The following is a 15234-nucleotide window of genomic DNA, read 5'->3' on the forward strand; positions in this document are numbered from 1 at the left end:
GGCAGTTGCAGAGGCCATAAAGAGGACAAAGAGTGGTCATAATAACAGAGATTATGTTATGTTGCTATAACAGCATGTGCTGAATACCATCAGCAGCATATGTCAACAAAAAGCTTATTCAAGGACTCGTGCAAACTTATACACAGTGTGGGTAGGGTCAGTGCTAGGATACGCAGCTCCACTATATTACCCACACCTGGTAAATCACAGGAAGACATTAAGAATGTCACCTGACAAGTCACACAAATTACAACAAGCTAAGAGAGCTAAATCTAACATAAGATGACTCGCGCGTAGCAACAAAACTATGGGGGCACAACTGGGAGCTCGAATCCTTGATGTTCCAGAAAATGTTTGACAGTTTAGAACGACGCGAAATGTAAACAAGAAACTGGCTACAGTGCTCGAGGGCGAGGCTCTACATCTTAAACTCGCTCCCTGTAGACAGCATTAGGTAAACACCTAATTAGAGAGAAGACCTTCTCTCTAAACATTAGAGAAAGTATGACGCTGGAGGCTAGTGATCAACGGTGCCGCAAGAGTCGGTGCCAAGACCCATCCTCTGACATAATTCAGTGACACGAACAATGAGGTGAATCCAGTCATATCTGAGTTCTCAGGTAATGCAAAACTACTACAAATAATGTGTGTGTGTGAGGACTGCAGAAGGTTATAGGACCTGAACTACCTTCAGAAATAATCTGAAATATAACTACCTGATTCCAATCCAAGTAGGCGCAAGGTAATGGGAGTAGAGGAGGGAGGGAGACCACAGGGCCAGCACACAGTGGGGCAGCTTCCAGTATTGCAAAAAGAAATGGATCTAGAAGTGGAGAGTAGCAAAGCTGTCACCGGAGAAGCACACATCAACAGAATGTCATCAGTGGCATATGCGCAGCTGGCAAACATAACAGATCTCAGCAGTGTTTAAGAGGAAACACTCAGGTCAGTGTTGAGGGTGAGACCAGCTGACCTCGACAGTAACTAGTACCCCCACAAGGATCAGTACTGGCCTTAATTATGGTACCTATATATATAAATGACTTGACAATTTGGGGTGAGTAAGTATATTTTTTATGTTGACCAAACCACACTAGAAAGTGAAGGGACGACGACGTTTCGGTCCGTCCTGGACCATTCTCACAATCGACTTGAGAATGGTCCAGGACGGACCGAAACGTCGTCGTCCCTTCACTTTCTAGTGTGTGGTCTGGTCAACATATTTCAGCCACGTTATTGTGACTCCTCGCCTGCATTATACTTTTTTATGTACCGAGATTGTGAAATCCTGATTCAATTATTTTACAGTATTCGTCAGACGTAATCCGATATATTTCAGCTGCAGTGTAACTCATACCAAACCACCACTACACTACAAGTGTTTACTCACCTGGTTGTGCTTGCGGGGGTTGAGCTTTGGCTCTTTGGTCCCGCCTCTCAACTGTCAATCAACTGGTGTACAGGTTCCTGAGCCTACTGGGCTCTATCAACTCTACATTTGAAACTGTGTATGGAGTCAGCCTCCACCACATCACTGCCTAATGCATTCTACCTGTTAACTACTCTGACACTGAAAAAAATTGTGCGCCTGGGTTCCCTCATTCATAATGAGTTTCCCATTAAAATAAAATTGAGAAGTTCCCTCCAGCAGCAGAACAAAAAGCCTTTATGCAATAAGAGATGAAGGTACGGGAGCACACGTCGTTACCCGGCCATATATAGACCCCTGAAGAGCCAGCTTCCTCTCATCCCAGCTCATTGACACTCCCCGTCCCCTGGTCACAGGAACAGTCCGGGCCACGACGTATTGTCTCACACACACCACTGTAGGTCACCCGCTCACCTGCGCACTCTCCGGCAAGGGGCACCCGGGGCGGGGTCCAAGACCTAACCCAACGTGGAGCGCATATACGCATACGTGGAGCGTGGAGCGCATATATATATATATACGTGGAGCGCATATATATATATACGTGGAGCGCCTATATATATATATATATATATATACATATGTCGTACCTAGTAGCCAGAACTCACTTCTCAGCCTACTATTCAAGGCCCGATTTGCCTAATAAGCCAAGTTTTCCTGAATTAATATATTTACTATAATTTTTTTCTTATGAAATGATAAAGCAACCCTTTTCTCTATGTATGAGGTCAATTTTTTTTATTGAAGTTAAAATTAACGTAGATATATGACCGAACCTAACCAACCCTACCTAACCTAACCTAACCTATATTTATAGGTAAGGTTAGGTTAGGTAGCCAAAAAAAGCTAGGTTAGGTTAGGTTAGGTAGGTTAGGTAGACGAAAAAACATTAATTCATGAAAACTTGGCTTATTAGGCAAATCGGGCCTTGAATAGTAGGCTGAGAAGTGCGTTCTGGCTATTAGGTACGACACATATATATATATATATATATATATATATATATATATATATATATATATATATATATATGTGTCGTACCTAATAGCCAGAACGCACTTCTCAGCCTACTATTCAAGGCCCGATTTGCCTAATAAGCCAAGTTTTCATGAATTAATGTTTTTTCGTCTACCTAACCTACCTAACCTAACCTAACCTAGCTTTTTTTGGCTACCTAACCTAACCTTACCAATAAATATAGGTTAGGTTAGGTTAGGTAGGGTTGGTTAGGTTCGGTCGTATATCTACGTTAATTTTAACTCCAATAAAAAAAAATTGACCTCATACATAGAGAAAAGGGTTGCTTTATCATTTCATAAGAAAAAAATTATAGTAAATATATTAATTCAGGAAAACTTGGCTTATTAGGCAAATCGGGCCTTGAATAGTAGGCTGAGAAGTGAGTTCTGGCTACTAGGTACGACATATATATATATATATATATATATATATATATATAATATATGTATATATATATATATATATATATATATATATATATATATATATATATATATATATATATATATATATTATAATATTCGACCTTGGGGGGGAGAGATCTCGATAAAAAACAGCCTAACGTGTATGAATACAATCTGACTTCCTCTCTCCCCCGACACAATGAATTATTTGAATAAAAGAAAGAATCATATATGTTATGAGGTAGATGAGAGATAAACAGCGCTGAAGGCCAGATCCTTGGGGGCTAGCGTTACCCAACGTTGCAAGGGGACGAATCTGGGGTACAGGACGGACATAGGCTGGTCGGGGTGGCCAGAATCCAAGAGAGAACAGTGTACCACAGTCACATACTGACCCCCATGACTGTTTTTGACACTGCCTGCCAGCTAGGCCTGACTAAATATGTGACAAAAATAATGTTTTTTTTTCTTATAGTAATATGACAAATATGTACACTGATATTGGGATTATTAACTGAAACGTTCTAATTATTTGACTTTGTTTTAGTAGCATAAAACCTACGATCCTTCTACAGGATACGATCCCTGACCTTTTCTCAAAATCAAAGAGAGATTATTATTATTATTATTATTTTACGATTTCACACCGCTAGGCTCCTCCCACCGTGACTACCCTCATGTCAATGTATAACTATTATATTATGTATATATGAGAGAGACAGAAAACAGACAGAGGGACAGAGACGGTGATAGTCCTGCATAGAGACTGGGTCGACCAGAGCAGAGAAACAGACACAGGAAAACATACAGACAGGCAGCAGACAACAGCAGAGACAGTCAAGACACATAGATAATAACAGAAATCACTCAAATATGTCAATATGGTGATATTTATAAACACTGCAGGGAAAGCAGAGCGATACAGGAAATCAAACCTGCCTGCTCAGCAGCCCAGGCCGTGCCAGCAGGGCCAAGTGGCTGACTGCTGGAACACCACATTGTCCATGGAAGGGGGGGGGGAGGGGGGGGAGGGAATACTAAGGGGAGGGGGGTGGTGAGGGAGAGACGTGAAAGGAGGGTGGTGTAGGGGGGGGGGAAGTGCGTGAGTGACAAAGGAAAGACAAAGATCATTTACATTTTATGAATAAATCTTACTGAATTATGGTGAGGTGGTCCAGGAAAGAGAGAGAGAGAGAGAGAGAGAGAGAGAGAGAGAGAGAGAGAGAGAGGGAGGGAGGGAGGGAGGGAGGGAGGGAGGGAGGGAGAGAGAGAGAGAGAGAGAGAGAGAGAGAGAGAGAGAGAGAGAGAGAGAGAGAGAGAGAGAGAGAGAGAGAGAGGGAGGGAGGGAGGGAGGGAGGGAGAGAGAGAGAGAGAGAGAGAGAGAGAGAGAGAGAGAGAGAGAGAGGGAGGGAGGGAGGGAGGGAGGGAGGGAGGGAGGGAGAGAGAGAGAGAGAGAGAGAGAGAGAGAGAGAGAGAGAGAGAGAGAGAGAGAGAGAGAGAGAGAGAGAGAGAGAGAGAGAGGGAGGGAGGGAGGGAGGGAGGGAGGGAGAGAGAGAGAGAGAGAGAGAGAGAGAGAGAGAGAGAGAGAGAGAGAGACAGAGAGAGACAGACAGAGAGACAGAGACAGAGAGGGAGAGGGAGAGGGAGAGGGAGAGGGAGAGAGACAGAGACAGAGACAGAGACAGAGACAGAGACAGAGAGAGAGAGAGACAGACAGAGACAGAGACAGAGACAGAGACAGAGACAGAGAGAGAGAGAGAGAGAGAGGAGAACTAGGACCTAGGATTCCTACCTGCAGCACCTTCGCCTCGTCATGAAACAATTGGGTTGACAAGGTTCCAGGTATTCGATCACCGTCAGTTAACATCCTTACTCTAATAAGATCTATTTCAGTTACTCCGTTTAGGCCAAGATGTCTATTTATTTTGTTAATAAATATGTTGTTAATAATAATTCTGTGCTCTCCCGGGTCATTTGCTTATCACATCTGTGTGTTTAGGTCTTCACCTCTGTCTTTAGAAGACATATTCACCCAAGCTTTCATACATACTTTAATCCTCCTTACATTCTTTTATCCTCCATGCTTACGTTAACATGTTTCTTTACACAAGCATGTGATCAACTAGATTGTTACTGTACCTTTACACCACTCATACGACACAGTTTTGTATGTCCCTGTGCCTATACTTTTGTATCTTTGACGCATTGTTTTCTTTCATTATACATGTTCTTCAGTGAAGACCCAGGCCTGGCAGACCATCATACCTATTGTATTAGTGTTGGGGGGTTCATTTCTACCTTGTCATTCATATCACCTTGGTGTCATACACATATCATTCCTCAAATTATGCCAGCTTATTTCCTGTATATTCTTTCGTCTCGTCAACACTACATTATTGTAATCAAATTTTGTAAATTAGGTTTAATTAAAAAAAATAGGTATTTGTAATGCTGTTCTATTTTTTTTTTAGTATACGAGTCTGTGATCTGTATTTTGTAGAGTCCTAGCACTGACGTCACACAAACAGCTGTTCCATGTAAACAATGCAGGTATTGGGAGGGGGGGAAAGGGAGAGGGGGGGGGGGGAGTTTGTACAGAAGCGCAAGGGGGTTCAGAGAAAGGGCTGCTGATGCAATCTTCAAATGGAATCACTGATGTAACTCATCATTCAAAACTAACTATAAACTTTGTGTGGACCCAACGTGGGTTGACCCCCAGCACCCCACAGTGTGTTGGAGGTCAACCTACAGCCTCGAACAGCTCTTCGTGTGACGTCACTCAATATATGACAACTGCCAGTCAGAAACATTTTCTGTATACTAAGCTGATTTTTTTGTCTTTCTTTTTTTCAGGAAACCGCAAAGCTAAAAAGAAGGGAAAGGTGCAACTTAGACTAAAAATGGTGCACGTAACCGTCCATAGAAAATGGTGCAGTTATCCGTTCACAAAAAATGGTGCAGTTAACCGTCCATAGAAAAAGATGTAACTAACCATCCATAGAAAATGGTGTTGTACACCCAAAAAAATGGTGCAAAAGATCACATAAAATAGTGCAACACCCAGAATGGTACAACTGTACATAGAAACTGCATGTACATGAAAATTAAAACTTTCCATTCTGATATGACACCAGGGTGGACAGTGGCGAAGTTAATAAATTAATATGATCTGGAATACTAAAAATAACGCCTTCAGTCTAACGTGTTTCTTAGTAATTGCAATGTTTAAGTATGCTATAGGTCTTACGTGTTGCCTGAGCTCGTAAGTCACGTGAAAGTGACTGAAAGTGTCAAACGAAAAATGTTAATCTAAGATGTATTTTTATAGCGGTCCTTTGATTTTCTGCGGCGTGAGAAAGGCTTGGATGTGTCGTAGTTAAAATATTTAGAGTATGATGCAGTTTAGACAAAAAATTAAATATTTAGCCCGGCGAGTCTCTTAAAAATGGCGTCCCACAGCGTGTCTTCAAGATGGCGAGCCACAGGGCGTGTGCAGCACCAGGCGGAGTGACTAGAAGCACACAGACACACCGCTCACAGACCTGTGGGTGACACCTTGGTATCATGGAGTCTGTGGAGACGGAGGTCCTCCTCCCGCCGGCGCCAAGCCCCTTCTCCGGCGCCTGCGTCACCCCGCCGCCACCTTCTTCGTCGCTCGAGGACACAGCCGCCCTCTCCTCCACTGTGCCCGTCGACGCCCACTGTGCCCCGTTATCCCCCGTGTCGTCCTCGTCGCCGGTATTCAGCCCGTCTTGCGCCTCCACCTGCGGCAGCGGCCCGCGAGCGTCGCCAGGAGCCTCCACCACCCCCAGCAGCACCACCACCAGCAGCTACACCACCGAGATAGAGCGGGGGACGCCTGTCAAGGGCGGCGACGGCCCGCCCTCAGACTGCGACAGTGACGTGGTGGATCTCCTGAAGGTGATGAAGAAGAGGGAGCAGCAGCCGCCCGACCCGCACGTGCTCCACGAGGACTTGTGCACCACTGACGACGACGACGACGACGACGACTTCCTGGTGCACTTCGCGCACACGGGACGCAAGACAGGTAAGTGGTTCGAACCCTGCGCTTATTCCAGTTTCCTTAACATCAGACCAACAACGCTGAGGCTTCCTTAAGCTGAGGCAAAGATCTAAGCAAAGTTTGGGGGGGGGGGGAAACATGAGCCAATTTCTATGCCTTGGAGACATGATCACTCGGGACAAAATGGTTACACAGTGTAATGGGATCCTGGATGGTGATGACGTAAGTGATGGTGACGAGCAACCCCCAGAGATATCACCATACCCAGCTGGTGATCTGGGGCGATGATAGTGATGCACGGGGACCCCAGACACAAGTAGTTACACGTGAGGGGTTAGAGGGCCCTCTTGGTCACGCTCTCTCTCCCCCGGGGGCAGGTCCCACGTGGACAGGAGCCCAGGGACAGGACCCGTACAGGGACAGGACCCGACAGGGACAGGACCCGACAGGGACAGGACCCGACAGGGACAGGACCTGGTCGAGACAAAGGCTTAAGTGTTGAATTATGAGACGATGTGGTCGTCAGGTGAGGTTTGACCCCTTGTCTTCCTACTTGGGAGGGTTGGGTGTCATCCCTGATGTAACACGACCCTCCTCTCTCTCTCTCTCTCTCTCTCTCTCTCTCTCTCTCTCTCTCTCTCTCTCTCTCTCTCTCTCTCTCTCTCTCTCTCTCTCTCTCTGTCTCTCTGTCTCTCTGTCTCTCTGTCTCTCTCTCTCTCTCTCTCTCTCTGTCTCTCTCTCTCTCTCTCTCTCTCTCTCTCTCTCTCTCTCTCTCTCTCTCTCTCTCTCTCTCTCTCTCTCTCTGTCTCTCTGTCTCTCTGTCTCTCTGTCTCTCTCTCTCTCTCTCTCTCTGTCTCTCTCTCTCTCTCTCTCTCTCTCTCTCTCTCTCTCTCTCTCTCTCTCTCTCTCTCTCTCTCTCTCTCTCTCTCTCTCTCTCTCTCTCTCTCTCTCTCTCTCCTGCCCAAGAACTGAACCCAGCACCTATCGGTGGTGAGGCGAGTATATTAACCACTCGACACAGGTTTGGAAATAACTGATCGTTCGTTGTCAAGTGTATGTAGTATGCAGCAACAGAAAGGAAGAATACACAGTCAATATGTTGGTATCGGAGTTCATACAGATTGATTTTTTTTATTGTTGCCGCCGAAGGCGGCTAGTTTATTGTGCACCCTATACTCATCCTGTGACCGGTAGCGCAAAAAGCATTACAGAGGGCACAAAAGGTCTTTATCAGACCTCATCTTAGATTATTACATAAACAATTTCATCTATCCTTCACACCTTATGGTTACAATGTCAGCTAGTTACAGAGACAATGCTATTTCAAGAGCTATATATTTACAGTAAGTCATTATTCACACAGAGTTAAGAGAGAACATGGAGTCATGAACGCCACACAAAGACGGGAAACCACACTAGATTTCCGCCGAGAGAATTACATCGTGTTGAGAGCAAAAGTCTTTTATAGTATCCGACTGGAGAGATATGAGGAGGCGGCGGGATGTAGTGACAAGAATACTTCAAGAGATTCAATTAATTAATTCAATTTCCTTAATTCGAGAGAAGAGAAGGAGGGAGGGGGAAAGGCGTTGCTACCGTACATGAACGAAGACATAGACAGGGCTGCCTCGCGTGCTGGAAAGACATGGAAATGATAAAGACAGTGCAGGTATATATATAGTACAACACGTCATATGCAACTTGTATTACACAGAAAATGGTGCACGTAACCGTTCATAGAAAATGGTGCACGTAACCGACCATAGAAAATGGTGCACGTACCCGTCCATAGAAAATGGTGCACGTAACCGTCCATAGAAAATGGCGCACATAACCGTCCATAGAAAATGATGCACGTACCCATCCATAGAAAATGGCGCACGTAACAGTCCATAGAAAATGGTGCACGTACCCGTCCATAGAAAATGGTGGGAGCGGTACGGGAGGAGGAGGAGGCAGAGACCCAGACATCACCTGAGCCGCTACACAAGAGTGCTCTACAGCAATAAGGAGGAAGGGAGAACTTGTACGAGAGAAATAGTGAAGACAAGAGTGACAAGGAACTCAATTTCAAATTAAAATTTCTATACAATAAGATGTACAATGCAGGTGTGAAACCGATGCGCTGAAACTGAAGTGTAAATATTAAACACATTTCAGTCACTCAATATGTTAATGAAGTTTGATTTGCTGAAGAGATATGAAGAGGCGGCGATGCATAGGAGAGAGAGGGAGGGAGAGAGAGAGACAGAGACAGAGAGAGAGAGAGAGAGAGAGAGAGAGAGAGAGAGAGAGAGAGAGAGAGAGAGAGAGAGAGAGAGAGAGAGAGATGAAGGGGGGGGAGGTACTTAAGAAGTCAGGGAATTGCTTAAAGCAACAGGACCAGACGCTCTGTTGTACTGGCTCACTTCTCTAGCTTCACCTCTATTATGTAAGGCCTCTCCTGCCCCCCCCTTGCCCCGTTACACACATGGGAGCACCTCTGCAACGCTGGAGCACCTCTGCAGCACTGGGCACCTCTGTAACACTGGAGCACCTCTGTAATGCTGGAGCACCTCTGCAGCACTGGGGCACCTCTGCAACACCGGAGCACCTCTGTAACGCTGGAGCACCTCTGCAACACTGGGGCACCTCTGCAACACCGGAGCACCTCTGTAACGCTGGAGCACCTCTGCAACACTGGGGCACCTCTGTAACGCTGGAGCACCTCTGCAACACTGGGGCACCTCTGCAACACTGTAGCACCTCTGCAACACTGGAGCACCTCTGCAACACTGGAGCACCTCTGCAACACTGGAGCACCTCTGCAACACTGGAGCACCTCTGCAACACTGGAGCACCTCTGCAACACTGTAGCACCTCTGCAACACTGATGCACCTCTGTAACACTGGAGCACCTCTGCAACACCGGAGCACCTCTGTAACGCTGGAGCACCTCTGCAACACTGGGGCACCTCTGCAACACCGGAGCACCTCTGTAACGCTGGAGCACCTCTGCAACACTGGGGCACCTCTGTAACGCTGGAGCACCTCTGCAACACTGGATCACCTCTGCAACACTGGGGCACCTCTGCAACACTGGATCACCTCTGCAACACTGGAGCACCTCTGCAACACTGGAGCACCTCTGCAACACTGATGCACCTCTGCAACACTGGAGCATCTCTGCAACAACAGCCAGACAATGAGAGGAGAGGACTTGCTAGAAGAGGGATGGTGCCAGTGACCTCACACAGGGGTCAGTACTGGTCCTTATCACTGTGAATGACATTCCAGATGAGACACTTTTCTCTCTCTCAGTGTTCACTGGTGCGTAAATTATAACGGAAATAATTACGATGAGAGAGAGAGAGAGAGAGAGAGAGAGAGAGAGAGAGAGAGAGAGAGAGAGAGAGAGAGAGAGGGGGGGGGGGGGAGAGGGAGAGAGAGAGAGAGAGAGAGAGAGAGAGAGAGAGAGAGAGAGAGAGAGAGAGAGAGGGAGAGAGAGAGAGAGGGGGAGAGGGAGGGAGAGAGAGAGAGAGAGAGAGAGAGAGAGAGAGAGAGAGAGAGAGAGAGAGAGAGAGAGAGAGGGGGGGAGAGAGAGAGAGAGGGGGAGAGAGAGAGAGAGAGAGAGAGAGAGAGAGAGAGAGAGAGAGAGAGAGAGAGAGAGAGAGAGAGAGACTGTATGGGTAATGGGTCGCGGAACCTGTCATTAAAAGCCCAGGTGTAACTAACATGATATGACTATAGCCCGGTATAGGCTGAGGAATTTGTTGAGCAGTCATTTATGTAGTGAATGGCGGGAGGGGGTAGACCACAGTTCACACTACGCTGGCACAACTGCCTGTACACACACACACACACACACACACACACACACACACACACACACACACACACACACACACACACACACACAATTGGCAGGAGTAAGCGGAAAGGCCCTAGTATGGGTGAAGAACTACCTAACAGGAAGGAGCCAGAGGGTAATGGTAAGGGACGAGAAGTCGGACTGGCGAACAGTAACAAGTGGAGTACCTCAAGGATCGGTGCTGGGACCAATCTTCTTTCTAATTTACGTAAATGATATGTTTACAGGAGTGGAATCATACATGTCAATGTTTGCGGATGACGCAAAATTAATGAGAAGAGTTGTGACAGACGAGGATTGTAGGATCCTCCAAGAGGACTTAAACAGGTTGCAGAGATGGTCAGGGAAATGGCTACTGGAGTTTAACACCAGTAAATGTAAAGTTATGGAAATGGGATCAGGTGATAGGAGACCAAAGGGACAGTACACAATGAAGGGGAACAGCCTACCTGTAACGATTCGAGAAAGAGACCGGGGAGTGGATGTGACACCTAATCTAACTCCTGAGGCACATATAAATAGGATAACGACAGCAGCGTACTCTACACTGGCGAAAATTAGAACTTCATTCAGAAACCTAAATGAGGAGGCTTTTAGGGCGTTTTACACTGCCTACGTGAGACCCGTCTTAGAGTATGCCGCGCCATCATGGAGCCCCCACCTGAAGAAACACATAAAGAAACTGGAGAAGGTCCAGAGGTTTGCGACGAGGCTTGTCCCAGAGTTACGAGGGATGGGATATGAAGAGCGTCTGCAGGAACTGAACCTTACGACGCTAGAGAAAAGAAGGGAGAGAGGAGATATGATAGGGACATATAAAATACTCAGAGGAATTGACAAAGTGGAAATAGATGAAATGTTCACACGTAATAATAACAGAACGAGGGGACATGGGTGGAAACTGGAAACTCAGATGAGTCACAGAGATGTTAGGAAGTTTTCTTTTAGCGTGAGAGTAGTGGACAAATGGAATGCACTTGGGGAACAGGTTGTGGAAGCAAATACTATTCATACTTTTAAAACTAGGTATGATAGGGAAATGGGACAGGAGTCATTGCTGTAAACAACCGATTGCTGGAAAGGCGGGATCCATGAGTCAATGCTCGATCCTGCAAGCACAAATGGGTGAGTACAAATAGGTGAGTACACACACACACACACACACACACACACACACACACACACACACACACACACACACACACACACACACACACACACACACACACAAGAAAGGGGATAGACAGGAGGCACTGAACTACAGGCCAGTGTCCCTAACCTGAATACCATGCAAGCTGATGGAGAAGATTGTGCGAAGAAAGCTAGTGGAACATCTGGAGCGAAAAAACTTTGTAACACAGCATCAACATGGGTTCAGGGATGGCAGGTCCTGCCTCACAGGGTTACTTGAATTCTACGACCAGGCAACAAAAATAAGGCAAGAAAGAGAAGGGTGGGCAGACTGCATATTTTTGGATTGCCAGAAAGCCTTTGATACAGTACCACACAAGAGGCTAGTGAAAAAGCTGGAGATGCAGGCTGGATTGAAAGGGAAGGTTCTCCATAGGATAAAGGAGTACCTAAGCAACAGGAGACAACGAGTCAGTGTGAGGGGTGAGGTCTCAGATTGGCGAGACGTTACGAGTGGAGTCCCGCAGGGGTCAGTCCTTGGCCCTATACTGTTTCTGATATATGTAAATGATCTTCCAGAGGGTATAGATTCGTTTCTCTCAATGTTTGCTGATGATGCAAAAATTATGAGGAGGATTGAAACAGAGGATGATAGGAGGCTACAAGATGACTTAGACAGACTGAGTGAATGGTCCAACAAATGGCTGTTGAAGTTCAACCCGAGTAAATGCAAAGTAATGAAACTAGGCGGTGGAAACAGAAGGCCAGACACAGGATACAGAATAGGAGATGAAGTATTTAATGAAACGGACAGAGAGAAAGATCTAGGATGATATCACACCAAACCTGTCTCCTGAAGCCCACATAAAAAGAATAACGTCTGCGGCATATGCGAGGCTGGCTAACATCAGAACAGCTTTCATGAACCTGTGTAAGGAATCATTCAGAATCTTGTACACCACATATGTAAGACCAATCCTGGAGTATGCGGCCCCAGCATGGAGCCCGTACCTTGTCAAGCACAAGACGAAGCTGGAAAAAGTCCAAAGGTATGCCACTAGACTAGTCCCAGAACTAAGAGGCATGAGTTACGAGGAAAGGCTGCAGGAAATGCACCTCACGACACTGGAGGACAGAAGAGTAAGGGGAGACATGATCACAACTTACAAAATCCTCAGGGGAATCGACCGGGTAAACAAGGATAAACTATTCAACACTGGTGGGACGCGAACAAGGGGACACAGGTGGAAACTGAGTACCCACATGAGCCACAGAGACGTTAGAAGGAACTTTTTCAGTGTCAGAGTAGTTAAGGGATGGAATGCATTAGGCAGTGATGTGGTGGAGGCTGACTCCATACACAGTTTCAAGTGTAGATATGATAGAGCCCAGTAGGCTCAGGAATCTGTACACCAGTTGATTGACAGTTGAGAGGCGGGACCAAAGAGCCAAAGCTCAACCCCCGCAAGCACAAATAGGTGAGTATCTTCTTGAAATCTTGAGATGATTTCGTGACTTAGCGTCCCCGCGGCCCGGTCCTCGACCAGGCCTCATTTTTGTTACACATCCCCAGAAAGCAGTCCGTAGCAGCTGTCTATCTCCCAGGCACCTATTTACTGGAAGATCAACAGGCACATGAGGGTGAAAGAAACTCTGCCCATTTCTTTCCGCCTCCACCGGGGATCGAACCCGGAACCTAAGGACTACGAATCCCGAGCGCTGTCCACTCAGCTGTCAGGCCCCCTTATACCCCTTAGTGCAAATAGGTGAGTCCACACACCAGGAGGATGAAGATGTCTGTGAACGACCAGGTCATCACTCTATGCTAAAGAACAGACGGACACAAAGAACAAAAGGACAAGGGATAATGCCAAGTACTCAATTCGATCTAATCGATCTAATCTAATATCGTCCCAGCATGCAAAGAATGAAACACGTTCCTGCAGGTAGTGACGGATCAACCAGATTGTGATGGATATGTGCACCTATGGGCCGCGCCTCGCCCGTAGTTCTAACATAGAACCAGATGTGCCACCGGTGCTCAGAGCTCTTACTGAACACCCTCGTCCCCCACAAGGAAAGACTCGGCCGGAAATAACAGTGTCGCCAAAAGAGTCAAAGAAATATATAGAAAGTAACGAGAAGAATATTGGTACTATTAATAGTTAACGATATAGTCATTAATGGCCTCAAATGGTGTAAATACCTTTCCTTCAAGTATAAAGTGAACTGCCAACACACTCCCGACAGTCCTCAAGAGGTGAATGATAAGTTTCTTTCCACGGACGTGTTGAGGACAGTTTATTTCTCCAGAGGTAACTTGTGTACAAACCAGCCTTGATCAACCGGTCTGCGGCATTTCTGTTGGTATGCGAGCTGTCAGCCGTCAACCAGGAGTCCTCCTGGTTTATGACCGGACTGTCGGCCGGTGAACAGTCAGGTGACAGGCGAAGGAGTAAGGCGTACAGGTGAAGTGAGGTGATGGGTCAGTGCACTAAGCATGCAAAGATAAGTCAGGTGACTAGTATTTAGGAGTCCGTAATGGGCATGGCGTTTTGGCCAGTGACGTCCCGCCAAACACACACCAAAACTACGACGTTGGTACAACGCTCGAACAAGTTTTAACACTTCCTAACCAGTTATAACAACAATCAATATAGGAAGTTGTCACAACGTTCTAATACGTCATAAACACATTAAGCCAAGATGTAACAACTTTATTACAAATTGTAACAAGCGGAAAATAGAGACAGTTTCGGTTTGTGTTTCCAGGGATTATCGTTGGCGTTTTCGCATTAAGCTACACACTAGTAGTGCAATGGTATGAACTCTGGAGTGGTGTTCTAGGCACACTAAATACATCAACTCAAAATGCTAGTATAACAACCTCAAGGGCTCAAAGCTCCGGAAACTAGCGTAGCAGTCTACTGCTAATAGATTGGATCCAACAGCTGAAGTTTAACCCCCAAACACAGCCTAACAACCGTAATGCACACGTCAGCGCCATACACCAAGTCTTCCCAAACATATCTGCTGGAGGTGGAGTGCCCGAGGGCTGGCCCCTGGGGCCTCTCTTGTTTACCTGCACTGAGGTGGTGTGCCCGAGGGCTGGTCCCTGGGACCTCTCTTGTTTACCTGCACTGAGGTGGGGTGCCCGAGGGCTGGCCCCTGGGGCCTCTCTTTTTACCAGCACTGAGGTGGGGTGCCCGAGGGCTGGCCCCTGGGGCCTCTCTTTTTACCAGCACTGAGGTGGGGTGCCCGAGGGCTGGCCCCTGGGGCCTCTCTTGTTTACCAGCACTGAGGTGGTGTGCCCGAGGGCTGGTCCCTGGGACCTCTCTTGTTTACCTGCACTGAGGTGGTGTGCCCGAGGGCTGGT

At 46.7% G+C, this 15234-nt stretch overlaps 1 protein-coding gene across 7 annotated transcripts in view; it reads left to right on the forward strand.

The window, feature by feature from the left end:
* Positions 1–15234, forward strand: part of LOC123758368 (uncharacterized) — a 136680-nt gene that overhangs the window by 27019 nt on the left and 94427 nt on the right. For all 7 annotated transcript variants that reach the window (XM_069322490.1, XM_069322492.1, XM_045742685.2 and 4 more), the window contains exon 2: positions 5707–6901. In XM_069322490.1, coding sequence (XP_069178591.1) covers positions 6418–6901 — 484 coding nt within the window. In that variant the 5' untranslated portion in view covers positions 5707–6417. The remainder of the gene's footprint in view (positions 1–5706; positions 6902–15234) is intronic.

Source organism: Procambarus clarkii, chromosome 11 (genome assembly GCF_040958095.1).
Source record: "Procambarus clarkii isolate CNS0578487 chromosome 11, FALCON_Pclarkii_2.0, whole genome shotgun sequence".
Classification (NCBI taxonomy): Eukaryota; Metazoa; Arthropoda; class Malacostraca; order Decapoda; family Cambaridae; genus Procambarus; species Procambarus clarkii.